This window comes from Geotrypetes seraphini, chromosome 8, assembly GCF_902459505.1.
Source record: "Geotrypetes seraphini chromosome 8, aGeoSer1.1, whole genome shotgun sequence".
NCBI lineage: Eukaryota > Metazoa > Chordata > Amphibia > Gymnophiona > Dermophiidae > Geotrypetes > Geotrypetes seraphini.
The window spans coordinates 23,066,754-23,087,800 of NC_047091.1; the positions used below are offsets into that span (position 1 = coordinate 23,066,754).

Genomic DNA, 21,047 nt, shown 5'->3' on the forward strand with positions numbered 1-21,047 from the left:
TAGTGCACATACTAGAACCCTATACTACTTTAATACTTGGTTATTCCTACAAAAGTAATACTGTTCACGTGCCTTTATCCCATTTCAATAGCTTTGAAATAAAGTGAAATCACCCAGATTTTGAAATGAATTAAAATTCCCTATGAATGCAGGGTCAAATCAAATACGAATAATATTTTTCATCTTTTTGATTTTGCTTCTAGTCCAGTGACTGTTTCTCATGCCCGTCATAGGAGGGCTGAGACTGCCTCTGGTTTTCTTTTGAAGAAGTAGACGTGGCAACGCTGTGCTAATTCTCGTGAAGCTCCTACGTCGATGTTTCTGAACCCTTCCGTTGGACTGCCATAGTCTTCATTGTTGGGTCAAGAGGAAGAACTTTGTACGTTTTGTCAAGGCGGGTGAGGAAGACGTGTCCGTGAGAGTATACCAGTGGTGTGGGATTCAATTTCGTATTTCGTCCCCATATTCTTGCTGTAACATTTCAAGAGTTTCATTAGCGCTCTTTCCAAGTTTAACATAAAATTCGATCCCAGACTTCTGGCGTACTCTCACAGATATGTCTTGACAAAATGTACAAAGTTCTTCCTCTTGCTGTGACCCAACAATGAAGACTATGGCATCCCAACCGAAGGGTTCAGAAACATCAACCTATGAGCTTCACAAGAACCATCACAGCATTGCCATGTCTACTTCTTGGGAAGAAAAACAGAGGCAGTTTTGTTACTTTTCAATCAGTCCTCGTATGGGGGGGGGAGGGGATTGGGACTTATTTAACACCTTTTTGTAGTTTTACAACCACATTCAAAGCAGTTTACATACAGGTACTTCAAGCATTTTCCCTGTCTGTCTCAATATAAAAGGAGAATTTGCCATTTCTTCTCCCAACCCCAATGTTCTATTTTCATATTAATAATATTTAAAGAAAACTTTTTTTCTGTGTGTGTGTATGGTTTTTTTTGGGGGGGGAGGAGAGCACTTTTCAACATATCTGTTGTTAAAGCTAAAAACCCCTCCTGACCCACTAACCCCATCTGATCTTGCCACCTTTGATGTCACCTAATACTAGGGTTACCATATGGCTCCAGGAAAAAGAGAATGGATTTGAGCCATCTGGGTTTTACTTTCACTGAAAGCAATAGAAGCAAGGAGGACGGATTGAGACATCTGGGTTTTACTTCCATTGCTTTCAGTGAAAGTAAAACCCAGATGTCTCAATCTGTCCTCCTTGCTTCTATTCCTTTCAGTGAAAGTAAAACCCAGATGTCTCAGTCTGCCCTCCTTTTTGTGGAGCCAAATGGTAACCCTCCCCAGTACTACCTATGTACACTGAGAATTTTGACTCCCTTTTCTGTGCTTTTCTTGTCGTTGGAACTGAAGTGGACTCAACTGAACTGTTTTGAACTCTTGGTGCTTGCTTTCAGTTGCTGTGTGTGAGCTAGGCTGCTTTCAGACCCCTTGATTTTGTTTCTAAAATCGGTTCTATGTCATGACTCTTATGAAAGACTTGTTTATTGTAGAGGTAATTCTCTTATTGAACCAAACTCGGTTGTGCTCAAAATCACTACCGGCTTTGATTGAGCTTTTCATTAAAAGTAAGGTAGCCAGTTTGGCCTCAGAACGCTGGAATTCTCCCAACAGCTGCTCAGTAGGGGTTCCTCCCAATCCATTACCTGCTCTTTTATAGTCTAGCAGATGTTGAATCTAGGTACTAGCAGGGCTTAACTCATTCCCTTTGTAACGAGAAGCTCATGCCACACCGTTCCTCTACTTTGAGGACAGGAAGGTTCTCAGTCACTGAACAGAGGACTAGATCTCTCTAAATTGTACACGTACAGTAGACTATATGCATCGACATTCATATATTGCCTGCTACGAGTACTCATTGCCTAATGGAACTGTAATAATGGGTGATGCCTTTCCCTGGTGGCTGCAACAATGAGAATCTGGGAAGTGAATTACTCCTGCCTACTTCTTTGAGTTGAAAGAGATTTCTTTTGTGTGTGTTCCAGGGTTCAATGTATAGCTCTGTTGCTTTTAAAAATGAAAAGCATGAAAAACATGGACATTAGATCATGCACTTAAGCTATGTCTCTAATCTAATGCATTGCACAAATAGTTCTGCCTGTACCAATTGTAAAAAATATATATATATATAAAATATTGACATACACATATTGAAAAAACAGCAAAGGTAATTTGATGTGTAAACTTAGTACATTCAAAAACCTGTCACGGTCATATCCAATGGCAGTGTTTAATGTCTTGGTCCTTAGTGGTCATAAGAGCTGCCAAAGTGCACCAGAGCAAAGGTTCAAGTGGCCCAGTGTCCTGCCTCTGGCCGTGGCTGCTTGCAAAGTAATCCCAGATCAAGTGGACCCTGCCGGCGCTTGACTGACGCGACTGTGTTGCCGCTTGAGGATTTTTCCCAGCAGTCCTGTGGGTCTCTGAACAAACTGCTGCCGTTTGCGGTGTTGGGGAACTGTCGGCATGCCGTAGGGGGAGGGGCTAAGCCATTTAGATTGCCGTTAGGTTTGGCGCAGAGGCTCGCAGTGACTCCAACTGCTTGTTTTTTGCCTTGTTTTCCACTTCCTCGAGCTTTATATGGCACTGGCAGGTGGAGGCTTTGCTGTACGTCACCGAGCGGTTAGTGGAATTCTTATGTTTCTGTACGCTGTTCACAATCCTCTTGAAGATGAGATAGAAGATCTCGCAGATGCTCAAGACAATACATATGGCTGAGGCTGCCACCATGAAATAGGTGAACACTTTCTTTTCTGTGGGCCTGGCGATGTAGCAATCTACTATATTGGGGCAGGGATCCACATTGGTACACTTGACCAGGCGGGGCATGTCAAAGCTGTTCCACATCTTGTGCAGGAGGTAGAGAAAAGTGACTTCGATGCCTGTCTTGAAGAACAAGCTGAGGAGATATGTCCACCACAGGCCACCGTGCTTCTTGCCGGTATTGGAGTAGAGTTTCGAGCAGTTCTCTCCGTACTTCACCCGGTTCTTTTTCTCTCGCTCTTCCCTGTAAGCCACGTGCATGATGACCAGAAGAGAAGGGCACGTGACAAAAATAAGCTGCAGGGCCCACAGCCGGATGTGGGAAATGGGGAAGAAGTAGTCGTAGCAGACGTTGGTGCAGCCCGGCTGGCGGGTGTTGCAGTCAAAGTCCTTCTGCTCGTCTCCCCAGACCTTTTCCGCCGCCACCACGTAGACCAAGACACGGAAGACGAAGACCACCGATAGCCAAATCCGTCCAAAAGCTGTAGAATACTTGTTGACGCCACTCAGCAAACCTTGGAAAGTCTTCCAGTCCATGGTGAGAGTTTTCCTGGGGGAAGATCAAAAAAAGAGAGGGAGAGATTAGACTAGGAGTAAAGTTGCACACGACAATTAACCGAGGAAATGTTAAGACCTAGCCCAGGGCTTCTCAACTCCACATCACACATTGTTCTGATTTTGGGCTAACTGGATGCAGACTTATCCAGTCTATTGAAGGCCCTGAAGGTTCTAAGTCTTTGCCTATCTACTAGCCATAGTTGGTTCTTTTTTTGCTTATTTTCCCTTTTTTCTGGGTGAATAAGTTACATAAAGCAGGACTATTTGAAATTGAATTCCCTTTTTAAGCTCAGGAGGTCAGCAGTGGGGGTTTCGGCTCTTGTGACATTGCAAACACATATTTAAATTGGCAAAAGTGTTGGAATGGTTTCTGCGCAGCTTGTCTCGGACAAGATGTGTCTTTAATCTTGTTTGCTGATCAGGAATGGAGGAAGGAGAGTCACATTTACTGCTTTCAAATTTGCCTGGAGGCTTTGACTGAAATGCCTATGAAATACTCAAAGAAAGTAAGCGCTTATCCCTCCTCCCGTGGGATCAACAGCACAGAGAATTGTGAATTCTCTTTGTGCATCCCACTTCCATTCATTTGACAGAGCAAACCATTTTCAATAATGCTGTTCAGAGCGCAATTAATTGCTTTAATGACAGAATCTTATCAGCAACTCCTGGCATTCAATTTGGAGGAGCCGTGTTGCCCCTCCTTTCTCTTTTCTTTCCAGCTCAGTTGGAACCAGACCTGGAATCGTGGCCTCCTGAGTCATATTCGGGGATTTTTCTTCGCTTTTAACAGACCCGCCCTCCCACTGTTCCCAGTCTGCACATGGCTCCTCCCAGCACCTGGCGTCCTGACCCCAATTTCTCTCCCCTCCCCCCATTCTCCTGCACCGCTGCTCCTGTGAATGTCTGGAACCTATTCCGCTGAGCCACTGGGCTGGAGCAGATTCTAGGGATTTTGAGGCGCTGGACCAGCTCAGTCGGGCTCTCTCTTTTTCTCAGCTAATAAAACTAAGTACGGTACAAAGTATTGATCCTGCAGCTTCACAGCCCCAAAACTTCATTCTCACCTAGACAAGAAGCTTTATGAAACAGAGACGTAAGATCTTATGGACTTTTATTCTTGGCAATCTTATATGATTAAAAAAAAAATAAAAAAATGAAAACACAGACAGCCTGTATTCAGCTAGGCTGACTGTGCAGTAATCAACAGTTGCCAAAACAAGCAGAGTAACATTGCATGAGCTGATTCTGCTGTGTGATGGGGCTGCGGGCTGCCATCTTTGACTACTTATATTGAGAAGTGCCACCAAGGAAGAATGAAATGGATAAACCAGCTGACATCTTTTTTTTTTTATTCAATAAAAGTGGCTGAGTCGGGGCTCCACAAGTTTGCTTTACTGCTTTAACCTCGACTAATCCCATAAGCCCTGATCGTCAGTCCTTGTGGGCTGCCACCACACCAGATTTTCAGGATGTCCCTATTGAATATACATGAAAGAGATTTGCGTGCACTTTTTACCACCGCTGGTCTATGCAGAGCACTCATGCATATTCATTAGGGATATCCTGAAAACCTGACCTGTGGCAGCCCTTGAGGACTGGAAGAACAAAATCATACAAATGAAATCCAGGACCGGGTAGGTTGGTTATTTCTAGTTCAGCCCTGAAGGGAGAAAACCCCCCTCCCCAAAAAAAACAAAACCCTGCCATCCTCCCTAATGGTTAATGCTAACAATGCTTTTTGTTTCTCCTGGAAATTACCAAAACTCCTTTCTGAGGCATTAATGCAGGGCTTAGGCAGGGGTCTCAAAGTCCCTCCTTGAGGGCCGCAATCCAGTCGGGTTTTCAGGATTTCCCCAATGAATATGCATGAGATCTATGAGCATGCACTGCTTTCAATGCATATTCAATGGGGAAATCCTGAAAACCCGACTGGATTGCGGCTCTTAAGGAGGGACTTTGAGATCCCTGGAGAGAGAAGGGGACAGGCAGGGAGGGGCTACTGCTAATTCCCTGTATTTATGGACTTACTTTATTCATTGCAATTCATATACAGTACTGCTTTTTAGATAAACCATCAATCAAGACACAGATGGAAACAATAATAATTTAAAAACAATTTCAGACATATCATTGTTGAGACAACAGAGAAGAGGAGGGAAGGCGGAGCTTGACATTAAAAAGCAAAAGACTGCAGGACCTGAGACCTGGCGGTGTGTCAAGGTTAAGAATCCGAGGAACAAGTTGGGTCTTAACATGTGTCTCAGATTGCTTATACAAAGTCTCTTGCCTTGCTTTTAAGGGGAGGGCATTCCAAAGCATGGGGGCCACACTGCAGGTCGAGAAGTATTTAGATGGAGCCGGAATGCTCCTGGAATCCACAGTGAATTTGTTTGAGAGGAGCAAAGAGTGTGAGCAGGAATGCAAATAAATAGAAGCTCCAGCGTGATAAGCCCAGTGTACGTGTGCTAAAATCAGTCATTTGTAATTAAACCCAGCAGAAATTGGCAACCATGAGGCAAGGAGGAACATAAGAATAGCCTTATTGGGTCAGACCAGTGGTCCTTCAAGCCCAGTAGACCATTCTCACGGTGGGCAATCCAGGTCACTAGTACCTGGCCAAAAGCCAAAGAGTGCAACATTCCATGCGGAATCCCCAAAGAGTAGCAACATTCCATGCGGAATCCCTAAAGAGTAGCAACATTCCGGAACCCCAAACAGTAGCAACATTCCATGCGGAATCCCTAAAGAGTAGCAACATTCCGGAACCCCAAACAGTAGCAACATTCCATGCGGAATCCCTAAAGAGTAGCAACATTCCGGAACCCCAAACAGTAGCAACATTCCATGCGGAATCCCTAAAGAGTAGCAACATTCCGGAACCCCAAACAGTAGCAACATTCCATGCGGAATCCCTAAAGAGTAGCAACATTCCGGAACCCCAAAGAGTAGCAACATTCCATGCGGAATCCCTAAAGAGTAGCAACATTCCGGAACCCCAAACAGTAGCAACATTCCATGCGGAATCCCTAAAGAATAGCAACATTCCGGAACCCCAAAGAGTAGCAACATTCCATGCGGAATCCCTAAAGAGTAGCAACATTCCGGAACCCCAAAGAGTAGCAACATTCCATGCGGAATCCCTAAAGAGTAGCAACATTCCGGAACCCCAAAGAGTAGCAACATTCCATGCGGAATCCCTAAAGAGTAGCAACATTCCGGAACCCCAAACAGTAGCAACATTCCATGCGGAATCCCTAAAGAGTAGCAACATTCCGGAACCCCAAACAGTAGCAACATTCCATGCGGAATCCCTAAAGAGTAGCAACATTCCGGAACCCCAAAGAGTAGCAACATTCCATGCTACCGATCCAGGGCAAACAGTGGCTTCCCCCATGTCTTTCTCATGATCATAGGGTTTAGTCACAAAATAACCTAATGACCATATTTTTATTTATTTATGGTATTTACATACTGCCTGTCTATACTCAAGCATTTTTCCCTCTCACAATCTATCATACCTGGGGCAATGGAGAATTAAGTAACTTGCCCAGGGTCACAAGGAGTAGCACAGGGTTTGAACCCACAACCTCCTAAGCTGCTAAGCAAGACAACCTAGCAGTGAAGAATTGCAGCACAGATACACCGTCCTGTATCCGAAAAGCTCTGAAAACTGAAAGTTTCAACGCCTGAAGTCCTCTGACATGAGAAATGCTGAAACTGCGCAGGTGCAAGTCAGAAGTGTCTGTGCTGCTTTTTGAGGACTTTGAAAATGTCAAGGAGGGGGCTGCAGGTTCCCCACCGAAAGCAGAGTTCTTGCAGAGGCTTGGTCATGGTGTATCAGTGCATTGGCTAAGCAAACCTTATGGGGCGGGAACTTCAACCACATACAACTTAAAGGAACAGAAAAGTAAGTTGTTAAAATTTTGCAGTGACAAGTGATGAAAAACAGGAAAACATTGCAAAGGGCAAATAATAAAGATCTGGACCAAGTGCTAATTGAGTGGGTTCAACAACGAAGAAGTGAAAAGATGGCACTGACTGGTTTGATGGTCATGAAGCAAGCTAAAAAGTACCACGACCTGAGGTAAAGAGCGTTAAGCATTGTTTTGGACATGGTTGTGTTCGAAGATTTACTGAATGCTTCACTTTGAAATAAAAAAAGGTTGTTGTCAAAGAATGACATGGGGGCAAATTTTTCCCCATCCCCACAGGAACTCATTTTCCTGTCCCGTCCCCGTGAGTTCTTTTCCTGTCCCTTCCCCATTCTTGCAAGCTCTGTCCTCATCTGCAGAAACCTCAAATGCTTTCAAATCCTAAGTAGCAACATTCTAGAGCTCCGATTGTGATGTCATAATGCCTCATTCCACCAATGCCTAAGCTCCGCCCTCCTCTGCACAAGCCTCAAACGCTTTCAAATCCTAAGTAGCAACATTCTAGAGCTCAGATTGTGATGTCATAATGCCTCATTCCACCAATGCCTAAGCTCCGCCCTCCTCTGCACAAGCCTCAAACGCTTTCAAATCCTAAGTAGCAACATTCTAGAGCTCAGATTGTGATGTCATAATGCCTCATTCCTCCAATGCCTAAGCTCCGTCCTCATCCGCACAAGCCTCAAACACTTGAAAATCCTAAGTGTTCGAGGCTTGTGCGGTTAAAGCAGAGCTTACAGGAATGAGACAGGGACAACGACCCCACTTGTGGGGTCGGGACAGGAAAACTGAGTTCCTGCAGGGGCGGGAACAAATTTGTCCCTGTGTCATTCTCTATTAGCAATCTCATGGTCTGTTGTTTTCTGAGTTAACCCTTCCAAAATCTGAAAAATTCCAAAATCCAAAATATGCCGGTCCCATGGATTTTAGATACTGGATTGTGTACCTGTAGTCCAATAGTAATTACTAAGGCATGCAGAACGTTGTTTTGTTTAAAAAAAAATTGTGCTGGTGTCTGAAAATCTTTTCTTTCAAAGGGGTTTTTGCTATTTAATGCTTGCGATGACTCTTAGACAAAGTGACCCTTCGTAGATAAGGTAAAGGCGTTCAGGATAACAAGGCAGGTTCTAAGACTGGCACCTGCATTTACATATATGTTTATTGTATGTTTAAGTGTCTATTTACAAGTGAAAGTAAGTCTGGCACCCACAAGTAGCACTGTGCATGAATTTGAGGAGGCGTATGCGTGGGCATTTCATGGCTTGGGGGCTTCACCTACTGATGTGATATATACTGTAGAATACAGTAAGTTACACTCATTGAGAGTACAGAAATGTTAGCATGTAGAACAGAATTGATTGATTTAAAATCTCGCATCTACCAATCTAGGCAGTGTACAAATGTGACAACAAATTTACTTAGCTGTGAAAAAAAAAAATGCTTAGCAATGAAGTTCAAAATAATAATAAAAACTTGATGAAATAAATAGGCTTTGGAAAGGAAAGGATAGATTCATTATGATGCAGACCTAGTGGCAAATGAGCGTGCAACCAGAGGCATTGAATGGGGACTTGTAAACTGCCTTTTTGCCACTTTGGAGGATTAAGTGACTTGTCCAGGGTCACAAGGAGCAGCACCAGGATTTGATCTCACAACCTCTGGGTGCGGAGGCAGCGACTCAACAAGTGAGCCCGAGCCCTTCCCCCAGTCTCGGGCTGCACAATGGCTATTCAACAGCAGCAGTCAGATTGGATGTTCAATACCAGGCAATATCCGATGAGCAGCATGGATTTCCAGTTTCATTTTCAACCATGCTATCGATGGAGATAACCAGTTATCTTCCACAGAATATCCATCTGTCTAATACATCTAAAACTTGGGACCCCTAGCAGAGCCTGGCTTCTGGCCGGCACAAAGATGTTCAGAGTGGTAGCCAGAGAAGACGGGATTTTAGACTTGGTCCCTTAGCGACTGGAGTAGTCAGGAAGTTTGATGGTTATTGCTATTTTGCCTAATGCAACCGGAGAGCCAACGAAGTCTACAGGAGATAAATTTTAAAATCATAAAAGGAGCAGGAAGGAATGCCAACACAACACAACCATTCGGTATAGATGAAGGAACGTGCATGAGTTAAACTGAGGACAGTAACCCCCCCCCTGCGCTGAGAAAATTCAGCAGTCTCAAAATTAGATCTGACAAACTATGTCATCACAATGTCCGTACTTTCATTCTGCAAGACACCCCACCCCCTGTATATTCTGTCTGCCTGTCCATATTAGACTGTAAGCTCTTCTGAGCAGGGACTGTCTATTTCATGCTAAATGTACCAAGCTGCATACGCCCTTCAGCCTTACGGAAATGATAAATAGTAGTAATCAATGTTAGCAATCAATTATTGCAATTCATTTACCCCACCTTTTACAAAAGCGTAGCGTGTTTTTAGCGCTGGCTGCGGCGGGAACAGTTCCGATGCTCATAGAAATCCTGGCGCTAAAAACTGTGCTACGCTTTTGTAAAAAGGGAGGGGTGGGGTTAAATTTGTGTGTGCATCTCTAAGGCCCAATTGTGTCAAGCCACGGTAGTGAGTGCCGCGTGACAAATGCCATGTGAGTTTATTGTATCGCTGGCCGCTGTGGTAAAAGCTCCAACGCTCATGGGAATTCTATAAGCGTCGGAGCTTTTAATGTAGCCGCCAATGATAAAAAAAACCCTATCATGACTTAATAAAAGTTGGCCTTAATTGGATGATAGGTGCCTACTCGATTCTATAAAAGGTAAGACCTATCACATAGCGTTTAGCGGCACCTAACACTTAAGTGTGACTAAAGTGCCACAAAACGCAATGCTCCAAACTAAACTAAACTAAACTAAACCTTAGGTTTGTATACCGCGCCATCTCCACAAGCGTAGAGCTCGGCACGGTTTACAGAGTTAGGAGGAAAGGAACTACAATGAAGGGTTATAGGAGAGGAACTAAGAAGATAGAGAGGGACAAGGGTACCAGAGAGCGGGAGGAGATTAGATTTTTGAAAAGAGCCAAGTTTTCAAGTGTTTGCGGAAGGATTGGAGGGAGCTTGAATTTCTGAGCGGGGATGAGAGGTTGTTCCAGAGTTCTATGGTTCTAAAGGGGAGGGATGTTCCAAGTTTTCCTGCACGGGAAATACCTTTTATAGAGGGGAATGATAATTTCAGTTTTTGGGAGGGTCTGGTGGAGTGGGGGTTTGAGGAATTCCAAAAGAGTGGGATAACAGGAGGAAGGATGCCATGTAGGATCTTGAAGGCTAAGCAGGCACATTTAAAGAGGACTCTGGAATGTACTGGAAGCCAGTGAAGCTTGGAGAGGAGTGGGGAGACGTGATTGAACTTAGGTGCCTGAAACGTAGGCCTCTGAAGCCCTCACACACATTTCTGGCACTAGGCCGTATTCTGTAAACATAAGAACATAAGCAATGCCTCCACTGGGTCAGACTCGAGATCCATCGTGCCCAGCAGTCCGCTCACGCGGAGGCCCAACAGGTCCAGGACCTGTGCAGTAGCCCTCTATCTATACCCCTCTATCCCTTTTTCCAGCAGGAAATTGTCCAATCCTTTCTTGAACTCCAGTACCGTACTCTGTCCTATTACGTCCTCTGGAAGCGCATTCCAGGTGTCCACCACACGCTGGGTAAAGAAAAACTTCCTAGCATTCGTTTTGAATCTGTCTCCTTCCAACTTTTCCGAATGCCCTCTTGTTCTTTTATGTTTTGAAAGTTTGAAAAATCTGTCCCTCTCTACTCTCTCTATGCCCTTCATGATCTTGTAGGTCTCTATCATGTCTCCTCTGAGTCTCCGCTTTTCCAGGGAGAAGAGCCCCAGTCTCTCCAATCTTTCAGTGTATGAAAGGTTTTCCATGCCCTTAATCATTCGTGTCGCTCTCCTCTGGACCCTCTCAAGTATTGCCATATCCTTCTTAAGGTACGGTGACCAATACTGAACACAGTACTCCAGGTGCGGGCGCACCATTGCCCGATACAATGGCAGGATGACTTCTCTCGTTCTGGTCGTAATACCCTTCTTAATAATACCCAACATTCTGTTTGCCTTCTTCGCGGCTGCTGCACATTGTGCTGTTGACTTCATTGTTGTGTCCACCAGTACACCCAAATCTCTTTCAAGGTTACTTCTCTCTAATACTAATCCCCCCATTTGGTAGCTGAACATCGGGCTCTTTCTCCCTATATGCATGACCTTGCATTTCCCTACATTGAAGTCCACGGTGCCTAAGCGTGATTGATACAGGGTTGGGGCAGTTTGTATAGGTGCTGGCCGATTTTAGACACCATTTACAGAATCTGGGACCAAATGGTGCTCAGCCTGGTGCTGAACTCGACACCATTTACAGTGGTGCAGTGAGGGTGAGTGACGCCCCTCCTCCGCCCTCTTCTCTGCCCCTCACTCCTTCCCAACCTGCTCTTCTCTTCCCCCGTACCGTTTTAATTTTCCAGGCGAGAGCAACAGCACAAACTTGTTGCCCGCGTCGTGCCGGCTATCCTGCTAAAGTCACGTCCTAGGTGCGGGGCGCGCAAGTGTTGTCAGAGAGAGGCGACATCGACGCGGGCAACACGTTCATAACGTTGCTCACGCAGGGAAAATGAAAGAGGTACGAGGGGAGGGGAGGGGTGCACACGTGTGGCAGAGGGGGCGAGAAGGAGTGGTGGGGCGGAGAGGAAGAGAAATGCCAGTGCCCCTACCAAGACCGTGCCTGGGGCGGATTGCCCCACCCCCACCCTCTTACTATACCACTCACTATTTATAGAATGTCCCCTTGGTGGCTTATTTCATACCATAATGATATTCATACACTCCTAATATCGGAAATCATGTGCCACAGATTCTTCAATTTATAGAAGCGGAAAAGACCTCAGTGTTTCTCAGGAAAATTCCTGTGAAACCATCTATGGCAACAAAAGCATTGTCATAGAGAAATATATCCTTGGTCTCATATAACACCGCTTTAGGAGAAAATCATTGAAGCAGTGGCTCATAATTTAAAGTAAGTAGTTTTATAGTAGGGGCATAATTTTTTAAATAAGTATCTATTCTTGAAACTTATTAGATGTATTTTGTCTTCTTAGATAATCCCCTGATGCAGCCAAAGGGCGAAACAGGGCCTGTCGCAGTGGTCTCAAACTCAAACCCTTTGCAGGGCCACATTTTGGATTTGTAGGTACTTGGAGGGCCTCAGAAAAAAATAGTTAATATCTTATTTAAAAAATTACAATTTTGCATGAGGTAAAACTCTTTATAGTTTATAAATCTTTCCTTTCAGCTAAGTCTTAATAATAATATTGTCATTTATAGTTAGATACATATGATCAAGAAACTTTTATTTTACTTTTGTGATTGATAAACATACTGAGGGCCTCAAAATAGTATATGGCGGGCCACATGTGGTCCCTGGGCTGCCAGTTTGAGACCACTGGCCTGTCGGGATATCTCTGTGTTAAATGAGATTGAACTGAATTCTCCAAGTGTGGTAAATTGGTACCACGCTGTATCTTTAACTGCAAACCACGGTGATTTTGTAATATCGGAAGAGATTACTGAGATAAGTGCTCAATTTTACCTTCACTAAGTTTTGAAATATTATTGAATAAGGATCACTTTGAAAAAAGAAAAATAAGAAAATAGTGAATTTAAAGCAGTGTTATATGAGACCAAGGATGTATTTCTCTATGACAATGCTTTTGTTGACATAGATGGTTTCACAGGAATTTTCCTGAGAAACACTGAGGTCTTTTCCGCTTCTATAACTTGAAGAATCTGTGGCACATGATTTCCGATATTAGGAGTGTATGAATATCATTTTGGTGTGGTTATATTTATTGAAGATATTCAGCTTGTATTGTGAGAACGGTTATTCCATACCATACCATACCATATTGATTCTTGTATCTCACAAATGTCAGCTATAAATCATTGCGGCTTAGGTGATATTAGAAATGATACAAAGGCATAAACGTCATATAAATGATTGCATTAGAATAGGTCAGTGCAGTGAAGAGAACAGGTGTGTTTTCAGTGCCTTCCTGACTTGGAAGTAAGTAGGAAGTTGGCGTAAGCTGCTGGGGAGGGGGGGGGGGGGGGGGAGGGAGGCCTTGGAATTCGAAGGTGGTCTCAAAAAGAGCTTTCCTCCGGACCAGACGCAGGGAGGGAAGGGGGCACGTTCAGCATATTTTTGAAAAATAATCTTTTAAAAAGGGTCTTTAAGGAGGTCTTAAATTTGGGGAAAGATCTTTCAGCATGAAGCAGACGGGGGCAAACTGGTCCATAAGCGTGGGCCTAAAAAAGGAAAAAGGCAGGGCCTTACGGGTCAAGCATAGAATTTAGAATTGGAAGTCAGTATAATTGAAATACCATAGGGCCGAACCGTCTTGCCCCACATAAAAAGTGGGCCGTGGGGTTCTGGAGGGCATGAATAGGCTTAAGCTGGTGGCAGGCCACTCCAGCACATACAGTTAGGGCAGTAGAGAACGGATATGACATAATGCAAGGAATACAGATTTTCCAACATTTGAAATTTGAAGAAGAGTCAGTCACCAGGAAGGTTCAGGGGAGCTCAGGAGCGGCTGTGTTTAATTCATGCCTTTGTTGACGATTTCTGTATATGTAGCGAAATCTAATAGAAATGGAATTTGAAGGGTTGATTCATATCACGTTTGAGTAATGTCTCATCCTGATGCTATGGTTTGTGTCACTGGTGCTATGGTTTGTGTCACTTTGGTCAGGTGCAGGAAAGGAACTGCAGCAAATAGCCACTGTATGTGTAATAGGGCCGTCACATGGCCTCTGCTCAGCTATTTAAAATCTTGTGATAAAGAAAGCATTTGCGGTTTGATTCTATTTTTGTACAGGTGTTTATAAGAACATAAGAGTTGCCATAGTGGGACAGATCGAAGATCCATCAAGCCCAATGTCCTTCTTCCAGCAGTGGCCAACCCAGGTCCCCAGTACCCGGCAGAAAGCCAAAGAGCTGAGATTGTGACATCATAATGCCTCATTCCACCAATGCCTAAGAGCCAACCTCAGCAGTGATGTCACAATGACTTGATTGTCCTATACTTGGCTCCCATATGAACATAAGAATTGATGTACTGGGACAGACTGAAGGTCCCAAGTAGTAAAACAGAGTTTATGCTGCTTCTCCTAGGAATAAGCTGTGAATTTCCCCAAGCCATCCCAATAATGGCCTATGAACTTCTCTTTTATGAAATTATCCAAACCTTTTTTAATCCCTGCTGCTTTCTATTTAATATGATCTGTGTGAAAGTGCTAAACCTGTTGCGATGCTGCCCATTTGACCACATGGGTCTAGCAAAGTCTGGTACATGTGCATACTAAGTGGATGATCCATCACATCCTGAAGGAATGTGCTGAGAAATACTACGTCAAGCTTGTGTTGTATAGGTGAATTTGTTTGCGCATGCACAAACACATTCTGGATTCTGGCAGAAGGAGATGCAAAAGGTCTCCGCATGTTTTTTTTTTTTTTAAACACTATCAAATATCTGAAAAGCAAGTTATATCACTTTTCCACGTAATCATCCTGTTTTGCCTTAATCACATAGAAACATGACGGCAAATAAAAGCCAAATGGCCCATCCAATCTGCCCATCCACAGTAACCATTATCTCTTCCTCTCTCTGAGAGATCCCACGTGCCTATCCCAGGCTCTTTTGAAATCAGACACAGTCTGTCTCCACCACCTCTTCCGGGAAACTGTTCCACGCATCTACCATCCTTTCTGTAAAAAAGTATTTCCTTAGATTACTTCATCCTAAGCCCTCTCATTCCAGAGTTTTCTTTCAAATGAAAGAGACTCGACTCATGCGCATTTACTTACATAAGTATTTAAATATCTCTATCATATCTCCCCTCTCCCGCCTTTCCTTCAAAGTCTACAGATTGAGATCTTTAAGTCTGTCCCCACACGCCCTCTTACCATTTCTCCTACCCCAAGCATTTCCCGCGAAAATAAGAAAGCGTGGAAACTTTCTGAAGAACCCTCATATGTTTTACCTGTATATAAAGCATCACCCACATTTTTAGCCAGTTTCAGCTGTGAAGCTGAGACGACATTTTGATTTGACCTTTGACCTCCATACTTCTTTGGTCACAAGCTTGGTCCTTTCAAATGCACTAGAATTCTTAGGGATAAACTATCCTTTCCAACGACTTGGGACATATGATTGAAACATATAAGTACATCACGGGACGCATTGAGTCAGAAGATGATATCTTCTGGCTCATGGGACCCTCGACCACCAGAGGGCATCCGCTGAAAATCAGGGGAGGGAAGTTTCATGGCGACTCGAGGAAGTACTTCTTCACCGAAATAGTAGTGGATCATTGGAACAGACTCCCACTCCAGGTGATAAAGGCCAGCAGCGTGACGGATTTTAAGAGAAAATGGGATACTCATGTGGGATCTTTAAGGGAGTAAATTCAGGGGAGGGGATACTTGGAATGGGCAGACTTGGTGGGCTATAGCCCTTTTCTGCTGCTTTTTTCTATGTTTCTATGACATATCCCGTGTCACTATATATCATTAATGAACAAAAACAAGCAGACCACCCCCCCTCCCCCCACACCATATTTTACTCTTGAGTGTGCGGTGTTGTAAAAAGAGTACAGTCTTTTCCCGAGAGTTCACCCATTGGAACCATGGTGAATGCACACAAGCATGCATTGTGGGGAAAAGAGTGCACATTTCTGGATACTGTACCTTCAAAAAGATATAAAAAGGATGGAGTCAGTCCAGAGGAAGGCTACTAAAATGACGCGTGGTCTTCGTCAAAAGGCGTATGGGGACAGACATGGGACGGTAGCATGGAATGTTGCTTCTGTTTGGGTTTATGCCAGGTGCTTGTGACTTGGATTGGCTTCCGCAAAGACAGGATACTGGGCTAGATGGACCATTGGTGTGACCCAGTAAGGCTATTCATATGTTCTTATATCTCAGTATGTACACTTTAGAGCAGGGGTCTCAAAGTCCCTCCTTGAGGGCCGCAATCCAGTCGGGTTTTCAGGATTTCCCCAATGAATATGCATGAGATCTATGTGCCTGCACTGCTTTCAATGCATATTCATTGGGGAAATCCTGAAAACCCGACTGGATTGCGGCCCTCGAGGAGGGACTTTGAGATCCCTGCTTTAGAGGTAAGGTGGGAGAGGGGAGATATGATAGAGACGTTTAAATACCTATGTGGCTTAAATGTGCATGAATCGAGTCTCTTTCATTTGAAAGGAAGTTCTGGAATGAGAGGTGACAGGCTCAGGAATAATCTAAACTTAAAGAAAGGGTGGTAGATGTGTGGAACAGTCCTGGAAGAAGTGGTGGAGACAGAGATTGTATCTGAATTCAAGAAGGCGTGGGATAGGCATGTGGGATCTCTTAGAGAGAGAGGAAGAGATAATGGTTACTCTGGCAGGGCAGACTGGATGGGCCATTTGGCCTTTATCTGCCATCATGTTACAATGTTTCAACTATTTTGCTGCTGTGATAAGAGAAAAGAACCAAAATGAATATTCCTGGAAATGAGACAAAATTGACATTTTCTGGCTGGTCATTAGCTTGAAGTAGCCAATCCTTCTATCAAATAAAGATTACTGGATAGAGTCACTGAAAATCTTGTGACCTTCACTATCTGGTTAGTGGTGGGGCAGTCCTAAGTTCACCGTGCATCTGTGTGAGTGCCACTGCTGGTCAGTAATACCCAGGTAATGCCCAGTACTCAGCTAGGAGTGGAGGTCAGATATCCAGGTCTACAACATTTAAAGAAATATTGACCACTGCCGGTAGAATATTACCCCCTTGACTTCATACTGGAATAAACTCATGCCATGGCTTTCCTCAGAGCTGAAATCATGTCTTATGGTTTCTTAGGTTATATCCAAACATGGCAACCAGGCCACTTCACTCACTGAAAAAGAGAAATTTAAACTTTTTCTCCTAGAATTGTTGAGCATAGTGAGAAATGAGAAACATCATCTAAATCAAAGACTCAAATACTGCCAAGGTCTGCACTTATCATTGAAAAATAAACATAAGAACCTAAGAATAGCCTTACTGGGTCAGACCAATGGTCCATTAAACCCAGTAGCCTGTTCTCACGGTGGCCAATCCAGGTCCGTAGTACCTGGCCAAAACCCAAGGAGTAGAAATATTCCATGCTACTGATCCAGGGCAAGCAGTGGCTTCCCCCATGTCTTTCTCAAGAACAGACTATGGACTTTTCCTCCAGGAAATTGTCCAAACCTTTCTTATAACCAGCTACGCTATCCGCTCTTACCACAACCTCTGGTTGATAAAGTTCATATTGCATATCTAATCTGCCCAATCATGCCATCCACTCTCCCTTTCACTCTCTTAGAAAACCTATGTACTTGTTCAATTTATTTCATATACCACAAATATAAAACCAAAGTGAAAATCTCAATGCAATAAATATATAAAAAGGGGAGGGAAGACAAAACAAAACCCCAAAATCATATTTGAAACACAAGGGAAGAAATAGAGGTTGATTACAATGAAAACTAAATTCCAAAGATGGGAAAAGCAAAAGACCTATGGTTAGGGTAAAAAGTGTTATCTGTTCTATGAACAGAATGCATGAGAAAAATAATACGCCTTTAGTTGAATCTTAAATGTCAAAAATGAGTTTTCTGTACGAAGGTAGAGAGGCACAGAGTTCCAGAGGGTAGAATCCATGACTGAATAGGAGGAATCCCTAGGAACATCGAGAAATAATTGCCTGAATACACCGTTAATGTGATGAGGAGAGAATGGAGCCCAAAGGTGAAATAAAAAAAGATGGAAGACCACTTGATAACATTTGATGTGAAAGAATATGATACTTGAAAGGAATTCAGATCCAGTTCTCGTCTCCACCAACTTCACTTGAATTTACCGCTCTTTCCAAGAAGAAGTATTTCCTCGGGTTACTTCAGAGTTTATCTCATTTCACCTTCATCCGCTGCCCCTTCATCCCAGATATATCTTTCAGTTGAAAGAGATTCGCCTCCTGTGTATTTAAATATCTCTATCGTAACTCCCCTTCCTCACTTTTCTGTCCCCATGTGTTTTATAAGGAAAACCAATGACTCCGGACCACCTCCGTCCTGTTTATATATTTTTTTAAAACTGACTGACATTGAAGGCTGTGTACCTTAATAGTACGTACAGGGTAACAGCTGAGTATTATACCTCCATGCCAGAAGTAAGGATCTGGGAGAGGTCACCTTGGGTTTACCGATGGGGTACATGGGATGTTGAAGGAAGAAGCATGGTTACGGGTAAACAGGTGGTGGGGGGATCGATGTGCAAGGGATATAACTAAGAAGGGAAGTGGGAGACTTGATATTTTGGGCTTTGAGTAGACAACACACTGACCATAGCAGTAAAGCGTTGCTGGGTTACTTCGGCACCTCTGTAATTGTTTTAGGGCATTTTGCTTGCGAATTGGATACAAAAAGATTGTGGTTCAACGGGGCACATGCCAGTGGCTGTGTGGCGATTGCAGCTGGAGCCTGCACTTAACCATCATTAAAGACTGGCCCAAAGGTAAATATTGTCCTGGGTGGACTCACGGGCACCTGTACAAGGCACTTACTAGCCATAGAAAATTATGCAGGACAGGATCTAGCCCCCCCCCCCCTTTCCTGCTCAATGGGATCAAAAGAAAGGCTGGGTCAGCATGTTCCCGCTGACCTGGAGACATCTGGAAAAAAATTCCTACCAGCCTGCCGCCGATGACAGAGAACTGCCTAGAAAAGCCACAGAAGCATTTTTATTTTCTAGTTCGTTACATTGCTCAGAAAGTTTTAAACCATTACTCGAATTGTCCACACTCTGACAGACCTCCTCCTTAAGGGCTAGGGGGTCCGAGTGGCAGAACTGCCCTGCTGGCCTTGCCTCTGTCCCTCGTGTCAGGCTCTCCAGTTTCTCCTTCAACTGGTTAATCACAGGGCGTTTGCTGCATTCATGTCAAAAGAATCCTCCTGAGAGGCCTTTGCAGCCTTCCACCATGAGAAGGGAGGGTGAGGCTGCCGCAGACTGGCAAAGCAGGTTCCAAGATTATAGTGCCACAGGTAGAGTAGAGTAACCGGTGACCCTTCAGCTTCTCGGAAGAGAACTTGCATGCAGAGCTGAAAAGGCTGCATGCTAATGGAGGGGAGTGGGGGGGGGGGGAGTGAAGGCTACTGAAAGCTAGGTAGGTTTACATGCAGAGGCTACATTTGGAGTGGGGGATGAAGAGGCATCAGCTGTCTGTCATCTGAGCTCCCTCCCAAAATAATGACTGAAAAGGGCCAGAACAAACATTCAGGTCCGAGCAAACCACCTCATTAACAGCAAAAGCCACAGATACAGGGCATGGATTGCACAGGGTGTCTAGATTTGGTGCTTTGGGGGCTTCCTACAGGAATGTCCCGATTTAAGGGTTTGGAAAGAATCCCCTGAGCTTGAACTCATGTCGGAAAGAGCAGATTTTGTACGGGGAGGTGAGAAATGCCAGGTCGTGCCCCCGCTTTAGCAAATTCTGTCTTCCTCACGCCCTTTGGCAGACCAGTTGGTCAGAAAAACCTGGAGAGTTTAGCCCCTGACCTGTCTGGGGGATGAAAAAATGTTCCTGCACTTTTCTTGCGATTTCCAGGTTGTCAAGAAAAAGTTTGCTATAAACATATATGAACCATTAGCCGAAATGATGAAGTTCAGTCCCTCTACTGCAGGGCACTTTGTGCATTTGAACACTCAGCCATTCCTGTCTGTCTCGTAACTTTGCAAACTTGCCATGTCTCAGGTGTGTTCTCCGTTCACAGAAGGAGCAACTTATCTGGGCTTCTATACTAACTTTTCTGTAACATTCACTTACCAGGTTTCCCTTTTTCGGTGCTGGGATTCTTCACCCCGGTCAGAGCTGGTCTTCGAAGTGGCAGAGCAGTGGGTAATTTGCTTTCTCTCCCTGGCTCTCCAGTGCTGGGACTCGCCTCTTTGCACTAGAGGTGTGGCTCTGGCTAGGCTCTGCACTCGGAGCTGCCTTCAGAAGTCAGATTTGGCAAATGCCTCCTTACACTGGGCTGTGAGAACACGTTCCTTTTTCTTCCTTCCACACAGGCCCTTTTGTGTGGGTGGGTAGCCCAATAGGATGGAAGGGACTGCTTGGAGATCCTGTACCAATGCGTGTTTGTGTCGTGTTTGCAGCGTGGAGTGCAGGGTGCGTGTTTTTGTGGGACAATCTGTGTTGGTGTCTTGTGTACGGAGTGGAGGGTGTGTGTTTTTGTGGGACAATGTGTGTTTGTATCTGGTGTGTGAGATGGAGGGTGTGTGTTTTTGTGGGTCAATGTGTGTTGGTGTCTTGTGTACGGAGTGGAGGGTGTGTGTTTTTGTGGGACAATGTGTGTTTGTATCTGGTGTGTGAGATGGAGGGTGTGTGTTTTTTGTGGGTCAATGTGTGTTGGTGTCTTGTGTACGGAGTGGAGGGTGTGTGTTTTTGTGGGTGAATGTGTGTTTGTATCTGGTGTGTGAGATGGAGAGTGTATGTTTTTGTGGGTCAATGTGTGTTGGTGTTTTGTGTACGGAGTGGAGGGTGTGTTTTTTTGTGGGACAATGTGTGTTTGTATCTGGTGTGTGAGATGGAGGGTGTGTGTTTTTGTGGGTCAATGTGTGTTGGTGTCTTGTGTACGGAATGGAGGGTGTGTGTTTTTGTGTGTCAATGTATGTTGGTGTCTTGTGTATGG

The 21,047-nt window shown here is 44.3% G+C and overlaps 1 protein-coding gene across 1 annotated transcript; it reads right to left on the reverse strand.

Moving 5' to 3' along the window:
- Positions 1-1,189: 1,189 nt before the first annotated feature.
- GJB3 (gap junction protein beta 3) lies at positions 1,190-20,305 on the reverse strand. Its single transcript, XM_033954268.1, has 2 exons — positions 20,183-20,305; positions 1,190-3,334 (listed from the first exon to the last, which is right to left on the reverse strand). The coding sequence occupies exon 2, from the start codon at positions 3,319-3,321 to the stop codon at positions 2,515-2,517; it is 807 nt and encodes a 268-aa protein (XP_033810159.1). The 5' UTR covers positions 3,322-3,334; positions 20,183-20,305; the 3' UTR covers positions 1,190-2,514.
- Between the last annotated feature and the right edge of the window lie 742 nt (positions 20,306-21,047).

Excerpts from the sequence above, each read along its gene's own strand:
- GJB3 (XM_033954268.1), bottom strand. The coding sequence starts at position 3,321 with ATGGACTGGAAGACTTTCCAAGGTTTGCTGAGTGGCGTCAACAAGTAT.